Source organism: Simochromis diagramma, unplaced genomic scaffold (assembly GCF_900408965.1).
Source record: "Simochromis diagramma unplaced genomic scaffold, fSimDia1.1 OVJJ01000571.1, whole genome shotgun sequence".
In the NCBI taxonomy this organism is placed as follows: domain Eukaryota; kingdom Metazoa; phylum Chordata; class Actinopteri; order Cichliformes; family Cichlidae; genus Simochromis; species Simochromis diagramma.
This window is the reverse complement of record NW_024386885.1, coordinates 1,976,022-1,997,871: the sequence shown is the minus strand read 5'-3', so window position 1 is coordinate 1,997,871 and position 21,850 is coordinate 1,976,022. Positions and strand designations below refer to the sequence as shown.

General features: G+C 43.9%; 3 protein-coding genes and 3 non-coding genes across 7 annotated transcripts in view; 5 read left to right on the top strand and 1 right to left on the bottom strand.

Annotated features, from left to right (window-relative positions):
* Positions 1-12,974, top strand: part of LOC120734613 (E3 ubiquitin-protein ligase DTX1-like) — a 40,647-nt gene extending 27,673 nt beyond the window's left edge. For both annotated transcript variants that reach the window (XM_040033512.1, XM_040033513.1), the window contains exons 5-12: positions 7,628-7,689; positions 8,274-8,435; positions 8,549-8,610; positions 8,698-8,864; positions 8,953-9,106; positions 9,201-9,290; positions 9,756-9,854; positions 9,945-12,974. In XM_040033512.1, the coding sequence (XP_039889446.1) occupies positions 7,628-7,689; positions 8,274-8,435; positions 8,549-8,610; positions 8,698-8,864; positions 8,953-9,106; positions 9,201-9,290; positions 9,756-9,854; positions 9,945-10,076 (928 nt within the window). In that variant the 3' untranslated portion in view covers positions 10,077-12,974. The remainder of the gene's footprint in view (positions 1-7,627; positions 7,690-8,273; positions 8,436-8,548; positions 8,611-8,697; positions 8,865-8,952; positions 9,107-9,200; positions 9,291-9,755; positions 9,855-9,944) is intronic.
* Positions 5,743-5,830, top strand: trnay-gua. Its single transcript is given in 2 exon segments — positions 5,743-5,779; positions 5,795-5,830. It is a non-coding gene; the product is annotated as a tRNA-Tyr (tRNA).
* A 381-nt stretch (positions 12,975-13,355) lies between the features above and the next one.
* Positions 13,356-13,443, top strand: trnay-gua. Its single transcript is given in 2 exon segments — positions 13,356-13,392; positions 13,408-13,443. It is a non-coding gene; the product is annotated as a tRNA-Tyr (tRNA).
* A 187-nt stretch (positions 13,444-13,630) lies between these two features.
* Positions 13,631-13,702, bottom strand: trnae-cuc. The gene has a single exon. It is a non-coding gene; the product is annotated as a tRNA-Glu (tRNA).
* A 792-nt stretch (positions 13,703-14,494) lies between these two features.
* Positions 14,495-15,575, top strand: LOC120734704 (small integral membrane protein 26-like). Its single transcript, XM_040033683.1, has 2 exons — positions 14,495-14,726; positions 15,210-15,575. The coding sequence occupies exons 1-2, from the start codon at positions 14,603-14,605 to the stop codon at positions 15,380-15,382; spliced, it is 297 nt and encodes a 98-aa protein (XP_039889617.1). The 5' UTR covers positions 14,495-14,602; the 3' UTR covers positions 15,383-15,575.
* A 3,245-nt stretch (positions 15,576-18,820) lies between these two features.
* Positions 18,821-21,613, top strand: LOC120734609 (E3 ubiquitin-protein ligase TRIM21-like). Its single transcript, XM_040033510.1, has 2 exons — positions 18,821-18,969; positions 19,776-21,613. Exon 2 carries the CDS (start codon positions 19,785-19,787, stop codon positions 21,084-21,086), a length of 1,302 nt encoding a protein of 433 aa, XP_039889444.1. The 5' UTR covers positions 18,821-18,969; positions 19,776-19,784; the 3' UTR covers positions 21,087-21,613.
* The last annotated feature ends 237 nt before the right edge of the window (positions 21,614-21,850 follow it).

Genomic DNA, 21,850 nt, shown 5'->3' with positions numbered 1-21,850 from the left:
CTGCTGGATTCATTCTGAGGCTCTTTTTTCTCTGAGAGAGGAAACTGAGGGTTCACACAGCTGAAGGTCAGTCATCACTAAAGTCTGTTTCATGTAAGAGAGCCAATGAAGACGCATTTAAAGCTCAAAGACGTCACGGTGATATTTTCTCGTGCATTGACTAACTACAAGAAAAGCCAGCAAGTGCTGACCGTTAACTTCAGACAAATTCCTCCTTTTACATTTTCCTGAACTTCAGACTGCCACGGCTCAGTTTCCTTTTGGTTTTCATGATTTCATTTTGATCTTCTGATGCTTTACCGACTGTACTTGATTCACCTTTGCTTTACATATTCACTTATGTTCAGCTGTTGGGCCTGAAAAAAGAACATGGTAAATAAGTCTGTTTTAAATCTCGTAACCTTGTGTTAAACTTAATTACCAAACCATCATTTAAGATTACAGAAAAAGAAATGAAAGAAAAAACCTGATGTTATAACCAATCCCAGAAGGTTTATCCCGCCTACAGAACTATCTGATTGGTTTTATGGCACAAGTAAAAGCCAATTAGCCGATTATGGTGAGTTAAGGCAGCGTCAGCAGTATCGGCTACCTGTAGCTTCAGGATGTGAAAAGTGATGCCGACATGGGAGCGACTTACACTTGCACTATTTCACCCTGCAGGGGGCGACTGTTGAGCATACTACTCATTAAATAAATAAAATGCTCAAATGTGGTGGATATTTAATAAATCACGATCATGTTTGAGTCAAAAGGACATGCAGAGGGCCGACTGAGTCCACCTCCAGTAGTTGCAGAAGCAGCGTTTTTGGGAAATGTGTTGCTCTTTCACCCACGTAGACTGATTTCAGTCAGTTTACAGTTACAATCAGTCTTCAGTACTGCAGCAGAGAAAAACTAAACCACAACTTTCCATGGTGTCACTCAGCAGTGACTAAAGCTTGAAACCAGTAGTTGTGTCACTCCTTTCTCAGGAAAAAGCCTTCCCCTGCACAGGAAGTGGTGCGTTTTCGGATCAACAAACAGGAATCTTACAGACTTTAAAACTGAAATCAGGCTCAGACAGTTTGAGATGTAGATTTTGATTTCTCCTCCTCCCCCCATCCGTCTCCTCCCTCCTTGCCTGTCGCGTCTCGGTGGTCGGGGGCCCCTTGGACCCTCATTGTTGGTCTCCACAGTAACCTTTGTTGGATTATCCAAGCCTGGACTGCATTAGCAGCACAATACCGAGCCTCTGCTGGGTTTCACTTCTTCTCCTCCTTCCCCCTCTCTCTCATCTCAGCTCTATTCCCTTTCCTCATATATGAATACCTTTCTCTTCATTGCAAGGAGCTGCTTTTGCTCTGCTTTTTGAGCTATTTTAAGCCTGACTTTACTTTTTTCACACTGGGTGGATATGGTGGAATAACCCCCGGTATAGCTGCTGAAGAAGCTGAAGCTTCATATTCAGTCATTCTAGGTGGAGGAGAGGCAGACAGTGTTTGCTTATAACCCCCCAAATGACAGTGATCAAGGGTGTGTGTGTGTGTGTGTGTGTGTGTGTGTGTGTGTGTGTGTGTGTGTGTGTGTGTGTGTGTGTGTGTGTGGACAGCCTCTGTCTCAGACAGCGACTGAGACAAGGAGGGGAGGGGAGTCCATGACAAAGAAACGAGTCAGCAAACTGTCAAAAGATTGATCACACAGTGCTGCAAGAAATCAGGCCAACCAAACACACACACACACACACACAGGCGCTCCGCTGCCCGGCTGTGAAGGCATTTAACACACACACACAGTAAAAGTAAATATTGACGGACCTAACAGGAGCTGCAGTGCAGAATGTCTTATCTCTCTCTCCAGAGGGGGATTGTGGGAAAACAGGACAAAGGGAGTGATTGAGTTGGGGGGGGCTGCACAGACTCAGCATACTCAGGAAAAATGAAGCCAAAGTCGGGGGTGAGACAAGGACGGGGACAAAGGGGCGACACCTGTTTAGTTCACCAACAGGTTGCAGTTTTTAGCTTGAGCGGCCTGTAGGGGGAGCTGTAAGCACAGACAGGCTGAGCTCAGTCTCATCTGGTGCTTTTCACACACTCACACACATGATAGAGGTTTTTATTTGGTCACTATCTGCAGGTTTTGGGGGGGGGGTGTTTGAAAATAACAACAAACCCAACCATAAAAAAAAGCAAATTATCGATTAAAAAAAAGTCCTAAAGATGAACAAATAACGACGGAGCAACATGGAGAGAACAGGATGGTGTGACTGTGCACACGCCGCGCCCTGAGTGATGTTTGTGACCTCACGGTGATGTCACGGTGACCAGGCTCCAGTCATCGGTGTCGTGTTTCACCGTGTCCATTAAACTGCGGTCAGATTAACCATAAATTATTCATCACCAATCAGAAACACTCGGTTATGTTATTTTATATGAATTACAATGTATCCGTTTCTTTCTAAAACTAGAAAAGTGAAGTAATATTGTTCCTGGACAATTAAAAAGATTTCTTTTCTTATTAGTTTACTATATTTCTCATAGGTTTTCTCATAAATTTGCAATTTCTTGCTAATAAATTTGTTTTTTTCCTTATTATTGTTTTTCTTATATCCCTTATTTTTCCAGCATTTTTTCTCACACATTTAAAAATGTCTTGTATTAAATTTACAAATTTTCTTCTTGTAAATTGGCAAATTTTTCTTTTCTAATTTGAATTTTTTCTCTTAAATTAATATTGAAACATGGTACCAGGAACAAAAGTCTGCTCACATTTGCCTTAATCAATCTTTCAGCTGCAGGAGAAAGTTGAACCTCGAGGAGTGACGAGTGAGCCGAGACAGCCAGACCTAACATGTCTGCGTTATACATTTATACCAATTACAGAGTTAAACTCGGGGCAGCTCCGACAGCCTCTTTAGAACATTCACATAACTTCATCATGAATATTTTTGAACCTCTGATCGAGCCTGCCATTATTCATTCAGCACATGCCCCTCCTTCTCCCAGCATGCATTTAAAATGTCGCACAACCCGTCCAGCACTTTCTGTCACATCAATTTTTTTTTAAAGCAGAGGAAGCCTGCTCGGGTGTGTGTGTCTGTAAGTGAGTGTGTTATTGTCTGCTGTCTAAATCAGTCCAGCTGATGACCATCTGGGCCCGAGGGGAGCGGGAGGAGCAGCGGCGGAGGGATGGAGGGATGGAGGTGAAACAAAGCCGAGGGAGGGTGTGATCTGGTGGGAAGCGGGCGGAGGGGAGGAGGGCGGTTTGAGGTCGTGGGGGGTCAAGAGACTCGTCTCATTCATCCCCTTTCCCCCCCCAGGCGCACACTCGGTTTTTTCTTTTTGAAAAGTCTCTTTCTTTGCTGCTCTTATTTCCATCGGCGCTCACGGGCTTCCTGCGTCTGCCCGATTACTTCCTCCTCTCCCAGGAGAGTGGACTTAGATGGAGATGAAGATAATATTAGTTCTGTTTTTATTCATAATTATGATGTACCTGTTGTTGGGCTGATACCAACACAGAGATGTAATGAGCTCTTCAACACGCAGCATTTTAGAGAGTTTTCCATCACACACAGCTCTCTGAGTACCCTCAGGTGTCTGCAGAAAGAAGAGAGATTTTCCTTTGAATTACAGTTCAGTGAAATTCCCTTTAAGGAAGAAGTGTGACCCTTCAAGATAAAGCTGAGATTTTTCCTTCAGGAACCAGAAGTCGTGGATGTACTTTGATGCAGGAGTATGGAATAAAGGCAGTCAGCACATCAGTGGGGCAGCTGGAAAGTGTGTTAAGTTGAAGTCCACGAGGCTTATCCAGGATCCGACTGTCACTCTCTCTTCCTGCTAACACAGCAGCTTATTAAATATTAATAGATCCCGTGAGAAGCAACCAGCGATTAGCGCCCGCGTGTGTGTGTGTGTGTGTGTGTGTGTGAGATCGCCGCCGTCGTTGTCACTCGCCGACTTGATCCGGTGCAGATCCAACATGGTGTCGGTGTTTCCCCTCTGTCATCAGCGAGCGCGCTGCTACTCGCATGTTGACATAAATAAATCTTTAAGAGCTTAAACGACTTTGAGTGCACACGACAGCAGAGCGCTCATTTGACACGCTGAGCTCGTTAACGCAGATGGAAATATGACGAGATTACGACGTGATAGTCGTCCTGCTACACAGCAGTTGGATTATTGTTAAAATAGACCTTTCATGTGAACTGATGTGATTCAGTTGTTGGTCCTCAAAATGCACTGATGGATTCTGCTGGAGGAGGATGAGGGCATTGCGAGGATTTATCAGTACCAGTATAACTCGACACTGATTCTTCTTGTATATTGAAATAACGTAACTGAATAAAATGGATCGGATGTCTGATCCAGCTCATTGCATCACCATTGATTATGCTGTCCACGTTCTTATGAGACACTGGGAAGCTCACCGGTGATATTTTACTCATCTCAGCCTCATAATCAGCAGGTGTGACACATTTTTGCACGCTGAACACCACCACACTCTGCACTGGATAAATCCAGCCTGTGAAAATATGATCCTGCGTGTAAAAATGGCTGTAATTCTTACACAGTAAATGCAAGACTTTTGTTAAACTCTTTGAGTTAAAGCTCAAAGTTCGGACTTTGAACACATCTTGATTGTTTAATTTAAAATCTTCTGTGTTGATTTTCTTTGTTGGCACATTGTCCAAAAGTTTATGGGCTGTCAGAGCTGACGGCTGCTGCCTCGGGCTGTAATGATGTGTACAGGGATGTGGGTGCACTACGTGCCTCATACCGCCTTAAATAAGTTAATACATGAAGTGAGTGGAGGGCTGACTGCACGCTAAGCAGGATTGATCCGTTTATCGTTAAGGCAAAGAGTCTGTTTGTGTCAGTGCGTTATCCTGCCTTAAAAAACAACAGCCGTCTGTTTTAAGCTTGAGAAAGTTAAACCTGCCCTAAAGCTTTTTAAAAACCAAATCAAAGTCTCGGGGATTTTCCTTTGGGCACCAAATTATTCATATGCGGGGAAAACGATAAATCTCATCTGGTACTTCTTACAAAACAAAATTTCTTTGTATCAAAATCAGTAGAAAAAAATTAAAACTTGAGCTGTTTGAGTGAATATTGGTATCATTTTAAAAAACGGTGACTCTGTAATACTTTAATCAACAACAGATTAGAACAGAATCGTCACAGTCGGGTTCTCATTCATCCGTTTTTATTCCCGTGCTTCTATTTCAAACTAAATGTGGTTTGTAGGAATTAAAATTTGTTGTGTAGAAACACTGAAAAATCAAAGCGTGTGTCTAATAAATCTGCTCCTCTCTGTCTGTTTAAAAACACAGAAACTGTATGTCCCGCTAGGCGAAGCGGATCCACGTGTTTGTGGTGGGAGAAATAACACGACTGCACACAAGCAGCTTCGGTCATCGTGTGTGAGAGCTGAAGGCAGAAAGTGTGTTCAGTGTTGTGTTATTCGTGTTTGGAGGTTCTTGGTATTCCAGGGCGTATGTTTACTCTTCTTCTCCTCACACCTTCTGTTTATCTGCTTATAAGCGTGAACAAACACCTCTCACACACTTCCTGATGCACACAGATAGCAGTGAGTCACTCGCTCGTGCGTGGTCATGCGTCGCTGAGTGAGGTAGGTGAAAGCTGCTTAGTGGCCTGTTAAAGCTTAACCAGCAACAGGAAACAGCAGATCATCGCTGCCGTCTCTCAGGCCTGTCGCACGTTCCCCGTTTGCATTTGTGTCGTGGCAGGGGGTGCTGAGCCAGCCCCTTCGATAGCTCAGTTGGTAGAGCGGAGGACTGTAGAGGCTGATCACAGTGATCCTTAGGTCGCTGGTTCGAATCCGGCTCGAAGGAGGTGCTCTGTTTTCTCTCCTGTAGAGGACAGAGCTGGGACACAACGCTGGATTTTGAGTGTTTGCTCAGTGTGTGTAAAACATGGACGTCACTACTGGTTTGTTATTCTGCGTTCCAGATACCTCAGAACTCGGATGTCAGAAGCACGTTCAAGGAAAAGTGTTATTTAGAGGGTCAAAAATACACAACAGTGAGAGTGCAGAATAAAAGCTTACTGTTCAGTGCTGCCATCGTGGAGCATCTGCTCCAACTGTCTGAGTTGCTCCGCCAAAAACTTAAGGAACGCATCGTTAAGCCCAGTCTATCAGCTGTGTGGTCATCAAGCTGGAAAAACAGAAGAAAGACGGATGATGGATGGCTTAAAATGAAACGCAACTAATGAAAGCAACATAAAAAATGACGTTATTCTTTATTTTACTCGTCTTTTATGTCATCAGAAGAGTGAAAGAAGTCAGTGTGGTAGAACGTGACCTAAGCAGCTAAAGAATGGCAGGAGACAGATGCTGTCCAGTGCAGCGAGTGATTTATTCACCATTTTATGACCAAACAATATTTACAAAAAAATAAATAAGAAGCTCAACTCCACAGCTAACTCAGTTCGAATAAACATAACTGAAGTTAAATCAGGTCAAACTGCACACAGCTACACTGACCTGGTCATCCCCCCCAAACACCTGCTTTCATCTGCTTAAATAGTCCACTCAGCCCTGGACTAATCCATTAGGTATGTAAGGCAAACATTTCTATACTCAAACCTGTACAGCTACTCTTTCCTAGCAATCAAACTCTGCAGTGTGTAGTCGATACATATTACAACAAGTCCATTTCTCTATAATCACTCTGAAATCAGCTTTATCAAATAACACTCGGTCTCTTCTTGTGACCTTGTGACCCCTTCCTGATTAACCAGGAAGCTATAAATACAGGAAGTGAAAGTACATTTCCTCCTTTTGCTCCTGGAACAGAGGTGGGTAAGGTGAGTTCAAACTAAACCGGTTAACAGTTGAAATAAACAACATGGTAACTTACCAAACTTGTCAGATTTAAACCAGGATGTTATGTTACATAATCTGTAAAAGTGCAAAACATAAACAGACCCGGGATAGTACATGTTTGCCTATTACAGAGTAGATATGAGAGTTACAGATTTCAAAATGGGCTGTGGTCGTTTGTGGTGATTGAATGTTAAAACAAGCTTGTTGAGCGATCTGCAGGGTGTAAATATCAGAATAATAAAAGTAACAGTCTGTTAACATAATAAGACTTCCTGGACAGTCTGTTGTAAGCTGTAGTATTTTCAGTTTTCACCTGACCTGAGGCTTCAGTGTGAAACAAAAACAGAAAAAACATTGATTATTAGAAAGAAATTCACTGATGTGAGTCAGTCAGTGTGTGTCTCTGCAAGGTGGTGATGACGATGGGCTTCGTGACGAGGCAGGTAATCCCAGCAAGCAGCTGTGTGACGTCCATCTCTTTGAGCTCAGTGAGCAGATGGAAACTCCGAGGATTAGCTCTCATAAACACACACACACACACCCGGCAGTCCTGCACACACTCCTCCAAACAAAACGGTGCACAGAGGAAGAAGACGCGTACGTGACACATCGAGGAGATAAAAATAACGAGTGAATTTCTTCTTTATTTGGTTCCATTTCTGTCTCTCTGCGCGTTTACCTGTGTGAAAATGACAGTCATCAGTTTTTCTTAGTGAGTATTGAGGTTTAGTGTGTGATCTGAGCGCCTGTGAGGAAGCGTGGAAACACATCGGACTAAACGGTTTGTCTTCTTCTCCTGCAGCGTGCCCACCGTCCCGGTGAAGAACCTCAACGGATCCAGTCCTGTTCACCCTGCACTGGCCGGTAAGAATTATCCAAGACATTCAAATATCTCAATACAGCTACACGAGGGAAACCGAATAACTGGCCGTTTATTGCAATATAAACGGGATCCACGACTTTGAACAGTCTGCTGTTACCAGTAACATCATTAGCACATAAGTAGGTCAGGGTCTGATGGCAGGTGTCCTTCTGTACAGTCTGCCGGTCACCTTTTTCATAATTCCTGTGCTCCACCACCAGATTTTTCCGTGGCTGACTATCTCATTTTTATAAATATTTGAGTATATCTCTTCCTCCCCTCACCCCAACCGGTCGCAGCAGATGGCCCCGCCCCTCCCTGAGCCTGGTTCTTCCTGTTAAAAGGAAGTTTTTCCTTCCCACTGTGCTTGCTCATAGGGGGGGGGTGTCACGTGATTGTTGGGTTTTTCTCTGTATGCAATGTTGCAGGGTCTACCTTACAATCTAAATGCACCTTGAGGCGACTGTTGTTGTGATTTGGCGCTGTATAAATAAAATTGAATTGAATATAAACAACTTTAGCGTTAGTAAGAATGCAGAAACCACAGCGCTCTTCTCACAGACTGTTTCTTTCGGTTGTGTTTCAGGGATCACGGGAATCCTGATGAGTGCTGCCGCTCTGCCCGTGTGTTTGACCAGGCCTCCGAAGCTCGTGCTTCACCCTCCGCCTGTTAGCAAGAGCGACGTCAAGCCGGTGCCCGGCTTCGGCCACTGCTGCAGGAAGACCACCAAGAAACAGGCTCGCAAAGGTACGCGTGGTGATCTCTCCATTTTGTCCTCTCAGCTTTCACAGCTGTAGAGATGCTGAACCATCAGCCTCAGGTTTCATCCCGTCGTCTCCCGTCCTTCTCTCTGTACGCAGGTAAAACTCCAGAGGAGGTGGTGAAGAAGTACCTGCAAAAAGTAAAAAGTCCACCAGAGGAGGTGAGACCTCAGTTTTTATCATGAAATTCCATACCACGTGCAGAGATAAAGGGGAATGAGCCTTTCCTCTGTCTGAATATTTCCCAGGACTGCACCATCTGCATGGAGCCACTGGGGGGCCCGTCTGGATACAAGGGTCCAGGGGTGGGGCCTGTGTCCAGGGCGGAGTCAGTTGGACGGCTGGCACAGTGCGGGCACCAGTACCACTTCCAGTGTCTGGTGGCCATGTATAATAACGGCAACAAGGACGGCAGGTTAGAACCAGACCACGCTCCTCCTCATCGTCCTCTCAGGTTTTAGGAAAGTCCTTCGTTTAATGGATCTGCTTCCTCCTCTCTTCAGTCTCCAGTGTCCCACCTGTAAAACCATCTACGGCGTGAAGACTGGAAACCAGCCGGCAGGGAAGATGGAATACCATGTCATCCCACACTCTTTACCGGGCCACCCCGACTGCAAAACCATACGCATCATCTACAACATCCCACCAGGCATTCAGGTACCTCCGACACTTCAAACACCTGGACCAGCGGCCCTGTTTGGCCCTCACAGGTGGCGTTTGACACCCTCTAACGTTGCTCCTCTCCTTTCAGGGACCAGAGCACCCGAATCCAGGGAAGCCCTTCACTGCCAGAGGCTTTCCCCGACACTGCTACCTCCCAGACAGCGAGAAAGGACGCAAGGTAACCACCAACAGACGTCCATTCGTCCCGCTGTCAGATTTGTTTAGTGTTAGATGGTTTCGGTTTGGGTCGCCCAGTTTTGGAGATGTCGGCTGTAGAGATGGACACCTCACTTCAGTATAATTAAGCTCAAAGTAGAATGGGAGGCGGAGACTTCTGCTACCAGGCTCCTCTCCCGAGGTACCACCTCTCAGTCTGGGTGACCCCTTTGTTGTCCTGCTAAATGCTCAAGCTGATGGGGAACTTCCCATGATGCACTGGGCATTTCAATTGGTTAGTGTAGTCCCTTACTTCCTCCCCACTTTACCATGGTCTTGTCACTGTGGGGGCTATCTTATTGGTTTTCTCTCTCTAATACCTCACAGTGTACAGTGCCTATAACCAGTCTGCAGTCAGCGGGGAAAATATGGATGTTTGATTTTAGGCTGGGCTGAATCTCAAATTTTTTTTTTCGCCTCTCCTCAGGTACTCAGACTGCTCCTTGTAGCGTGGGACCGCAGGTTGATCTTCTCAGTCGGTACTTCAAGCACTACAGGAGAGTCGGACACCGTCATCTGGAACGAGGTAACTTCAGACCTAAGAGTGAATCGGATTGGTTGTTAGTTTGTGATGTAAAGACTGACACGTTCTCCCGTCGCTTCCCTTCATTTTAAGGTCCATCATAAGACGGAGTTCGGCTCCAACCTGACGGGCCACGGCTTCCCCGACCCCGGACACCTCGACAACGTCCTGGAAGAGCTGCGAGCTCAGGGCATCACGGAGGACGACGCACTGATGGAGAAGTGAGAGGGCAACGCGAGAGGAGGAGACGGAGGGTGGAAGGGAAGAGGAGGCGGCTGAACCATGAAAATAATAGGAGGAGGAGGAGGAGACAGAATCTCTCTGCCAGCAGTTAGCAGGGGGCGCAGGGGCGATTTGGGGTAACGGGGGATGCTGAATTTGTTTAGTCACATCAACCGCAGTGAGTGGAAGTTTGAAGAAGCAGCAGCAGCTCTAGAAAAGCCAGAGTGACGAGGAGGAAGAGGTGGATTTAGGTACTAAACGACAGCGGTCAGAGTGAATCCGTACTAATAATAAAAATAAGTTTACTTTACTGGGAAAGAGTCAAAAAAAGAAGGAAAAAAAGTTAGAGCAGTTCAATAAAAACTGGGAGAGGAAGGACAAAGAGAGGAAGACTACGGAGCAGCTTGGGGCTGTAAGGACAGAGGGAGGAGGGGCAGCAGGAAGAACGAGGGATGGTGCACGGACGTAGCGTAGGATAGGAGTAGAGTAACACTAACTTTTCGGAGAGGAGGAGAGGCTGAGTGCTGCCTTTGTTCAAACCACCTGCTCGCCTGCGGTTGAAGTGCAGTGCTGCGGCGCCCCCTGGCGGGTTTTCTTTTGAACTACATGTCAGTCTGCAGGCTGAGTTATCCACTTTATTTCCTCATTGTTACTATAGTCCTCCTCATTTAGTTATTCCATATTTTACCTCTTAACCTGATGGTTTTACACGAGCTCAGCTCTGTGTGATCATGTGTGTGTGAAATGACTAAAGACCAAACCGACCCCCGCTCACCTGCTGGGCGCCTTCGGAGTCTTACTATCGAGCCACTGTGGTACGAGTTAACCTTAGACACAGGTACCATTTTCTTTATTTCATTCTTTTGTTCCTGACAGATCAGAGTTTCACTGGATGCAGTTTTTCTCTCTATGAAGCGTTTCATTAGAGCTGTGATGAACGTCTCGGGTAGCGGTTAAAGAGGAGGGAGACACGAGCGTGAGGATGGGATCAGATTGGGCAGGAGGTCTGAAGGTCAGGAGATCTGCTGAGTGACAAAAAAGGGCTGTTGCACGCTTTTTTAAAAAGCAAAACAATAAAAACAATATCAAATTGATGGTGTTGTAGGGCTTCGTTATCTCTGGGCTTTGGCCAGCAGTGACCTCCTTCTCACACTAGACCTGTTTGCAGCTGAGCATGAAGCAGACAGATGAGAATTAGTACCTTCAAAAACAGGCTAATCTGAGGGTGAAGGTTAATCTGTAGATCTGCCGGTCAAACGATGTTCATGTGGCCCTGAGCTGCAGGTAGGGACCGAAGGGATAAGATTGAGGACACAAGGAGCAGAAATGAGACTCCTCCACAAACGTCTCTGAGGAGCTCATCATGCAGAAGGAGCTGAGCTGAGGTGTTTTAGGCAGGTCCACAAAGGAAGAGGCCCTGGACACGCTCGAGAGATTATGCCTCTGAGCTGGTTCTAACGCTGTGGTGTTGGAGGAGGCTGCTGATAGAAAACAGATGGAATCTCCTCATCTCTGAAACATCTGCATTTATAGAGTCGCCAGTCGAATCTGATTAAAAACTGCTTCAAAGGTTTGACCACTTTTTAGCCCACAAACATTAAACATTATAAACATCTCTGGCTCCTCCCATGAGAACAGAAACCACACTAGGTCTTCATCTTTGCTGCGCCCGCCCACCACCACACAGCTCAAACTGACTTCTGATTGGCTCTTTTGGGGGGGGGGGTTCAAACGCTGTGAGATGGGCCGGAATAAATGGCATTCTGGGGAACTGTAGAAAAACATCGCAAATTTCATGGTTTAAAATTTTCTTCTTCTTCGGGAAATGTTCTCAATAGCTGTCAAATAAACAGCTAGTGAAATGATTCCTGAGTATTAGGGCCGTCACAGCACCACCATCCAGTTTAGGGCAGCCTCCTGAAAACATCACCGTCATCCGACACGACCACCGGCTTCTTCTACGCCCATGGACGTTTGTGCTGGCCTTTAGCCACACCCACACTGTTATCGTTTGAAAACCAATCATAAATCCTTAACGGACCAATCAGCACACATTAGCACCAGGCTTGATTCATTTGAGTACATCTCTTCCTAGGATTTAAGAAAGCGTGCTCCCACCCTGTCTCTCCACTTGTCTCCGCGACTGAAAACATTTTGCCCAGTCTCTGAGTTGGGTCTCTAAATGACCTCTTATCTCGACGTCTGTGTACTGTGTATGCCACAAACATTCTCCCGTTTTAAGCTTTTATTTTGGTGAATACGACAATGGTACTTCCTTCACTTCTTTATTACATTTTTTAATGGTATTTAGGTACACCTTTGCTTTTTAATAGCATATTTCTTGACACTATTATAGATTAAATTGCCTTCTTTTCATTTTTTTGTACATTTATGTTGTATTGATTATGCTCCTTTTTTTTTTGTTTTGATTTTTTTTTTATGTCATAACGTGTTTACAAAGACAGTATTATTAAATATAATGTCTTTTTTCCTCCCCCCCTGTCAGTGTACAGAAGCTGATTTGCATCATCTTTTCTTTTGGAAAAGGAATTTGATGGTAGACTTTTATCTGAGTGTGACATGTAATGAATTTGAATAGAGAGGCAGACACCTTGTACACTTGCTGTTCTGTGAGGTTTCTACATATCAGCTGTCCTGCTGCTGTTCTGCAGACATTTGAAGGTTTCGCAGCAGATATTTGTAGATGGGATCGTCCAGCCTTCGTTCAGCAAATAAAATATCTGAAAATGTTATTAAAAAAATCACAACTTCCTCTTGTGTTGATGCAGTTTCAGCTCTTTGGCTCAAACACTGCACAGCGACTGAGGAGAATGCTGATTTTGTATGATCAATTAGGTCTTAAATTGTCTTTTTATTAATAAAAGAATGCTTTGAAACAAACAAAGTTTCATTTCTGTTTGTCTTGTCTGGCTCATCCGGATCCGGACCTGAAGTGTGCACTGTCTGAGGCCGTTTGAACACTTTGAAATGTAGGTTTTTCTTTTTATCCATGAAGGTGGGAGGTTTGGTGCTGGGTGTTAGTATGGGATAGGGAGAAAGGGACGGGAGAGCGTCACAGACATGACAAGGAAAGTGTAAGTATTTCCAGAGTAACTGCTGGAGTGTGAATGATTACTACAAGAGAAAAATAAAGAAAGAATGAAACTTCATTATTGTGTTGGTCAGATCTTTAGTGGCTGCAATGAGGGACGTAAACTAGAAAAACAGATCCCAGTGCGTGTTTTGATTAAAACAGCTGTGACGCTGCTCGGTCCATATCCCCCTTCGATAGCTCAGTTGGTAGAGCGGAGGACTGTAGAGGCTGATCACAGTGATCCTTAGGTCGCTGGTTCGAATCCGGCTCGAAGGAGAGGTTTCTTTTCACAAAAACTTTTGGCCAAGATCTCTGTATGTGTATAACGCGGACTTACTAAATGAAACGCGATTATTTTTGCACGTAACCGTTTTGGCGTATACCTCACGTGACCTAACAGGTGTGTCCACGTGAAATTGAATCGCTTGCGTAAAACATGAATTATGTTCAAACAAAACATGTGTTCCCTGACCGGGAATCGAACCCGGGCCGCGGCGGTGAGAGCGCCGAATCCTAACCACTAGACCACCAGGGAGTGATACACATCAACCCTGTGTATGACGATGAAAAGTCTGTAAAGATGATCTCAGCCAATGATATAATTTGTTGTTTTTTAGCCTGGTTCTGCTAACATTTCTTCCTGTTAAAAGGGAGTTCCTCCTTGCCACTGTCACCAAAGTGCCTGTTCATGGAGGTTCATATGATTTTTCAGGGTTTTCTTCATTTTCTTCGTATCATTGTAGGATTTTTACCTCACAATATAAAACACCTTGAGGCAACTGTTGTTGTGATTCTTACCTTACCAGCTGTAAGTAAAATTGAATTGAATTGAAGAACTAAACAAAAAAACAAACAAAACAAATTAAAGTGAAATAATTATATAATTCCGTAATTAAGCTATAACATACATTTTCAAGATGTTTTTTTCATCCTCTGTTATGGCCATACTCTTCTTCTTCATCAACCAGATCTCAGGACTTGAGATGAAACCGAGTGGTGTGTCCACTGGGGGACAATGAGTTAAATAGGAGAATTACCAGACCAGCTTCTGCTTAAGTCCATCCATTCTGCAGTTTGTGTGAAGGCCTGTTCTCCCAGTGCCAGTGTAAAACTGATTTGATTTGAACAGAGCTTAAATATGTTTTTCAACCCCGTCAGTTTCGTGGGGATATCCTGCACTTATAAAGTTACACATGCTGAAAAATGGTGTGAGTCTATGAACTGTGAGCGATTTTATCTCGGAACCCTGTGACATAAATAATCAACAATTTCTAGATTTTAATGATAAAATTAAAAAATAATGGGAAAAAAAACACGCGACCGGTTATTTTTTTAGTACTTCCGGGGTGACTGTCATGGCGGCGCCCATAACGCTCTAGCGAAAGGAACCTAAACACGTTCATGAAATAATAAAGCGCTGTGGAGCGAAGCAGCCATGAAGTTCAAAGATCTGCTGAAGTGGAACGCCAGAGTATCCGCCGTGTACGCGATTGGTATTTGGACCATGGTCGGCTCGTACGCTTACCTGAAATACACAGGTCGCTGCGAGGTCGCGCCAGGTGAGCGACGTGAACTGTGAAATTCACACATGCGCAAACAATATTCTCAAACTGAAGTACGCCGAATTATTTAACAGCCTCTTTTTGATGAGTGTCATCGGGTATGCTGGCAGATGTTACTCATTTAATGTGAAGAAATATTAAAATGAGACGAATCTAAGAGGAGCTCTGAGACGTGCCCTTTTCTTCCTGCAAACGGAGGCTGCGTATCCAGCTTACATACACTGGATACGCAGCTTACATCACGTTCTGCTGGTTGGTGAGAGAGGAAGGAACCACAAACAGGACAAAACAGAGGTTACTGACCTGCAGCTGTGGCGTATAAAGAAACAGATTCTCTCTCTAGTCTGAAATAACAAATTTCATTTATTTTCAATATCAGCTGATCCAGTTTGTTTGCACAGTGCTACCCTTTATTGCTGACACATATATTCATAGAAGTAACTGATAATGAATGTTTATGATTGCCCTCCTCTTACTCAGTGAAAAAAGAAGAAGTGGAAGAGCCGCAGGATCCAAACCAGGAGGTCTACAAGACGGCACACGCCAAAACTGTCATCACCTATAAGAAAGACTTTGTCCCGTACACCACAAGGATCTATAATCTCATCTCATCCTTCAGCGGCGACCGAGGGGCTGGAGACGACAACAAATGAACCTCTCCAGTTAATATTTATGTATTTCTGTGAGGACATTATAATGTTTTTGTTTTTTAAGGAAACTCCAGCTGCGTGTCCACCTGTCCTGCTCTGATGGCCTCAGCCAGCTTTTAGTATCAAACTGTAAGCAGTATTCAGTACTGTTCTGTAATTCAGATGCTCGTGGTGTGTAAATAAACCCCCAAAATGCTGAAATCTGTTTCAGTAGAAAGATTAAAGGTTCATCTGTGATTCATGTTATAGGTTGGAACAGGATTTGGGGCCTAGTGATGTTTAATCCTGGATTTTCAGTGTGACAGAGGTCGTTTACTTTTTACCTTATGTTTGACGAGTGATGTCAACAGTTGTGAAGTCACCACCAGCTGACCAGTCAGTTCTCTGGAAAATAAAACCACGACTCCAAGAAGATCCTTCAGACCACAGAGCTCAGATTATAATAAGATGTAAAGTTTTTCAACAGCATTTAAAGTCTTAGTCTTTCCATGATAAGCATCAATAAGAGATACGCACTGGAGCCTTGGTCTACACCACAGGCCAACAAGGCCGTGATGGAAGAGGACCTGTTCGTCAAATAAGACTTGAACCAGTGCCACAAACACTACAGTTCTGAAGATGTGAACTGAACATCCTGTGGTCCCTCATCAAATCCAGCAGTGAAGTGAAATAATATAGTTACAGAGTCATTAGTATCAGTAACATGTAAAAGGTCATGAAAACGCTGTGTCCTGGAGTCAGAACAGACTGAAAAACTCACCAATACTGCAGCTGCTGCAAAAGATCGGTGCAGATCCATCTAAACTTTGACGGATGTGTCAGGACAATATTTATTTACTTAACGAGAGGATGCACTGTTGCACGTTTAAAGACAGACCTGATTGTGCTGAGGATGATTCAGCTCTTCTGCATTGTTTTCTCACAGACTGTAGGTCCTGTTCAATCTTTAAAACCCCAGTAGGATGTAAAAAATCAATTACAATCAGCCTTAAAGTACAAGAACTGTGCATATTAAAATCCCAAAGAATTAGTATATTTAAGCACACATTCCGTTTAAATATCAGAAAATTCCTGGATTAAATCCCTATTAGATTTAGGTGGATGAGCAGGCCACACCTCCTCTGCATCTTAACCTGGGGAGAGATAATAATCCCACATTTATGAGTGAAAGCTTGGAGAATGCACGGGTCTCATTAGCCAGCCAGGTTTCAGTCACATGTGGAGGAGCTGTGACCGAGACAGTCTTTGACCACCCGGGATACCGAGTGACCAAAAACAAAGAGGGAGGAGAAAATCCACAGATGCACCTGAACTGTGACTGAACTGTGTAGTGAGCAGCACAGAGCCCACCACCTCTTCCCTTACTGGAGTCTTTGTTGTAATGCTTGCTGTGCATCGCTGTATAAACTAACCAGTGTCTGCGAGATTAAAGAAATCTTAAAATCGAAGGATTCTCAGGAGAATTTAAGGAGGGCTTAAAATGGGGACTCTCCACCAGCTGGTCTTAGAACTGAAGAAGGCTCTCGGATGAGAGGTGAAACGTCTTCACGCAACTCAAAGAAGTCCAGTCCCAATTCTATTCAAGCTCCTTAGATGTGTCGACTATCAAGGATTTATTGGAACAGAAATTAAACTCAACTGTAAATAAAAATCTGAAATAAAACAAAAGTAAAAAATAGTTTTTAAAAACTCACTCTGATAGTGATGTAGAGAAAGCGGAACCATAACTGTACAAAAACTCATTTTGTCGATTGTCAGTTCTGATATTTAGTGCTGCTTTCTGACAGCTATCTGAGAGGAAATTTATCCAGATTACATGACTTTGGGATGTAGACATGAGTGGGAGTCACAGGGAAATAGAAGAGTAACGAGAGACCAACAACTGGGACAAAATACAGGAAGACAGAAGTTATTGACCTACAGTGGTGGCGTTTAAAGAACCGGGGAATCTCTCTCAAGTCTGCAAAGTCTACAACGGGGGTGTAAAACATGAGGCACAGGGGCCAGAAGCGGCCCAGCAAAGACTCCAGTCTGGACCACTGGATGGGTTTGGAAAATGTGAAGGAGTGCACAGAATTGATATTTTACAGCTTTTCCTATTAATAAAGCCCCCCGCACCCATTTCCATTAATAGTACAACAAATGAATGAAGTAATAGATGATGGATGATAATCATGATCATTTTATTTGTTTTTGATGTTTGCACTGGTCTCATTAGCCAGCAAGGTCTCAGTCACATCCCCTCCATGTGTGACTGAGACAGTTTTCTGCCACCTGGGATACCGAGTGGCTGAAAACAAAGAGGGAAGAGAAACTCCACAGATGCACGTGAAATGTGACTGAACTGTTTAGTGAGCAGGTTATGTTGTTCTCACTGTTTATTAAGATGAATGAAGTCTGTCTAAAGCAGTAATGTTGATTTTGAATCAATACAAGCCATCTGTTTTAAAGCCGCCTTCATGAGAGCTGAAGGCAGATCTGCCACTTCTCTTACCTGCTGGTGTCACTGGTATCTGCTGTACATGAGGCTGGGAGTGCAGGTGGAGGTGAAACGAGTCACCAACTGTCCAGGAAAACATAGACGAGTCAGGGACTGAAGATACAAGACACAGCAGTATTTGCATCTGATTGATCAGCTTTATGGGAGAAGGAGAAGATCCAGAAAGTGACTGGTGACTATAATCTATCAGTTACATCTGTCATGAATGGCATCAAGCTATTTGGGGCCAGAAAGTACATTCCTATCAAAAGATGGACATGGCGATCTGTTTTTGGCAAAGTGAATTCTTATATCCTTTATTTATACAGGAAGAAGTGTCATAGACGTTAGATCTGCCCAAGAGGGAAGCAGAAATTGGGACAAACATAACATCACAGTAATATAAAGATATTTTAAGCGTCCAAAAGGGAACTCTATTGATTACAATGAATGTACAATAAGACAATAAGTCCTGCGAGCTACAGGTCATTTCTTTATTCTGTTTATAACACCGTAATAAATCATGATAACTACAGTCTATTTGCCAATGTTAGCAAAGGAGCAAAATGTTATGAGGCATAAAAATAAACAGAAGTTAAATCAGGGCCATAATGTTTGTGTAGTTAAAAGAAAAATTTGAAATCGAAAATATGTAAACTGAAAGCAAAAGTCACATTTTTAGAGTGAACTTTGAAAAAGAAAGAGTTGGATTTAAAATAAAATCAAACGTTTTGAATATTTGGATTAACTGAAAACACAATGGTTCTTTTATCTATAATTTCTCTGAGTAAACTTTATTTAAAATTTTTCAGTAATCTTTTTTTCATTATTATTATTTTTTTTATTTTATTTTATTATTTCTATTCAGTCTCAGATTACATTTTTTCAGACTCAGATCTTTTAAATTAATGTACAAAAAAAAATTCCTCAGGTTCTACTAGGTGTGGGTGGAGCTCACAGCTAAACAGCTCACACAGGAAGTGTGTCCAATCCACTCAAACACTGATGCGCTTTCGGTTTGCTGCATCTGTGTAGCTGATCGAAGACGGCTTTGTTTGTGTCTGCAAACAAATATTAATCGGATTTCTTCGGGAGTTTCCGCCCAGCTTTGGTGAGTCGAGCTGAAAACTCTTAACGCAAACATGAAAATTCAGTTGAGGAAGTTTCAGGGGAGAAGGGGATGTTTGGTGAAAGGTTCCAGGTGTTTGCGCTTCTGTTCTGAGGCTCTGCGTGCAAAGCGCCACGTGATTCACGCATCAGTAAACGGCTTTGTGATCTTAAACAGGAGCGTTTTAAAAGTTTCATTTCAGCCTCTTTGTTTTGGCTCCCTCCCCTTTGGCCAACCTCCAGAAATACTTTGTCCCCTCCATGAGCGCACGGATAAACTACGCGATCAAATATTTAAAACTTTATACCCCCGAAAACAAAGGCTTCTCTGGGGAATCTAAAACAATGCGATGTTTCAGTTTTGGTTTATGTGTGGAAAGTACTAAAAACAAAAATGGAAACCTTAGAATCAGTTTCTGAGTCACGTGTCTGATGCTCTATGTTGTTTACATGCTAAAGTAGAAAAAACACCAATTTTGTCCTGTTGTTAACAGACTATTTTTAAAATGTGTTAATATTGAACCCACAAATGCATCAAAGGTGGACGAATAGCAAACCTGAACAACACCTGGAAGAAACTAAGGTAAAACAGTCCACCGTGGAATTTATCCATGACTTAAACTTATAATGGTGAAACAGCGCTGAGATGCTAATGTTGCACAGGCCAGGGAACAAACAGAGCAGAGACGGAAGAAAAGAAATTACAGCAGAACTCAACAGAGAGTTGAGGACAATACAAGAGCTCTGCTTCAGCTCACAGGACGTGTTATTCTGCACTGGGTAACCAGCGTCTTTCCTTTCTGTCCTCAGTGTCCAAACATGGCTGCTGTCGCCTGTCTGCTGACTGAAGATCAGTTTCTGTGCGCCATCTGTCTGGATGTGTTCACCGATCCGGTCAGCACGGCGTGTGGACACAACTTCTGCAAAAACTGCATCACTGAACCCGTTGACGCCGACGTCCCGTTCCAGTGTCCCCTCTGCATGAAGATGTTCTACCCAAAGCCCGAGCTGCAGGTCAACACTCTGATCTCTGAGATGGTTGATACCTTCAGACGGGCAGAGCAACAGCCAGCCAGACAGGAAGAAGTTCTCCCTGGGTTAGGCTTAAAACCACTGGCGCTTCTCTGTGTGGTGTTTCTTTCATTACTTTGGGACTGCGTGAAATTCAATCATCCTCTGGAGGAAATGAGTAAAGGAGAGAAACTGGTGAAGATGGAGGCTGAAATCCAGCAGACGATCGAGGAGATGCGACTGAAGATTGAGGAGCTCAAACGCTCGGTGGAGCTCGGTAAAGAGGACGCAGACAGAGAGATGACAGATGGTGCTCGGGTCTTTGCTGCTCTGAAAGAGTATGTCGAGAAAGGTGAGGCCAAGCTCACGGAGGCCATCAGAGAGAAGCAAAGACAAACAGAGCTGCAGGCTGAAGGCTTCATCAGAAAGATGGAGCAGGACATCCGTGAGCTGAAGAAGAGGAAGACGGAGGTGGAGCTGCTCTCTGTGCTTCAGCTGGAGGAAACTGCAGAGATGAAGGAGAAACTACCCAAGATGCTCGCCATGGCCAAGCTGAGGAGGGCCCAGAGCTACGCAGTGGACGTGACACTCGATCCAGACACAGCAAATGCTTACCTCTTCCTGTCTGATGATGAGAAACAAGTACATGATACCTATGTGGAGAAAAATCTTCCCTACAACTCAGAGAGATTTTTTTACAGTGCTGCTGTTTTAGGAAAACAGAGTTTCTCTTCAGGCAGATTTTATTTTGAGGTTCAGGTTGAAGGAAAGGGCGAGTGGACTTTGGGAGTGGCCAGAGAGTCGATCAACAGGAGGGAAGACATCACACCGAGACCTGCAGCCGGTTTCTGGACTGTAGGCCTGAGTAATGGAAATAAATACAAAGCTGGCCCTGATGTCGCTCTCTCTCTGCAGTCTGCCCCTAAGAAGGTGGGGGTGTTTGTGGATTATGAGGATGGCCTGGTCTCCTTTTATGACGTTGATACTGCAGCTCTGATCTACTCCTTTACTGGCTGCTCCTTCACTGAGAAACTCTACCCATACTTCAGTCCTGGACTGGAAAATGATGGTTGGAACTCTGCACCTCTGATCATCACCCCCGTCAATTAAAGAGGGCTCATACTAAACCTCACCAGCAAGATCCCAGGACCTCCATCACTCAGACTTGGAGGTGCTGACGCTCGTAGCGCCACGTTCATGTTGAACGTCACCCTCCTCACCTCGACTACACACTTGATTAGCACAAACACAATCTGAGACAAGGCATGACCCTGCCTGAGTCCAGATCAACCAGGGCCATGCCTTGGTCCAGGATCTTCCAATAACATGATGATGTGCATGCTGTTAGAATTCCCAGCAGTCATGTGCCCACTGAGCTTCACCAGCTCAACATCACCACTGGGTCCACCAGCACTGGATGAAAGGATGAATTTAGTACATTTACTCTAGTACTTCACTGAAGTAAAGTTTTAATGTACTTGTACTTTCTTTGAGTAATCCTCTGTATTTTGGGTGAAAATAATGTATTTTGTCCTCTGTGTGTGTAACCAGACCCTAACTGACTAAATGTCGGACAAGGTGTGTGTTTGTGTGTATTTTCCAACTTTCTTGCCACAATAAACAAAAAAGAAAAAGAAGTTTGACTTTGTGGTCTTTCATCATGGTCCCCTCATCGTGTAGTCATCTCTGTTTGGGTTACTGTCAGAAATCAGTGTTAGGTCATTAGCATCCACGTGTCAAAAACACTGGTATTTCTGGGGGTAAAACTTTAAAATGTTGTAAACTAAACTTCATCAATTTATTTTAAAGTTTTTATTTGGGGTTTTAAAACCTGCTCATGTATTCTGCTGTATTATTATTGATAAATCAAAACG

What these genes read in the sequence shown, in the direction of transcription:
- LOC120734609 (XM_040033510.1), top strand. Translation starts at nt 19,785, where the DNA reads ATGGCTGCTGTCGCCTGTCTGCTGACTGAAGATCAGTTTCTGTGCGCC.
- LOC120734704 (XM_040033683.1), top strand. Translation starts at nt 14,603, where the DNA reads ATGAAGTTCAAAGATCTGCTGAAGTGGAACGCCAGAGTATCCGCCGTG. An exon ending in TCGCTGCGAGGTCGCGCCAG is followed by an intron (nt 14,727 to 15,209) that starts GTGAGCGACGTG and finishes CCTCTTACTCAG; the next exon opens with TGAAAAAAGAAGAAGTGGAA.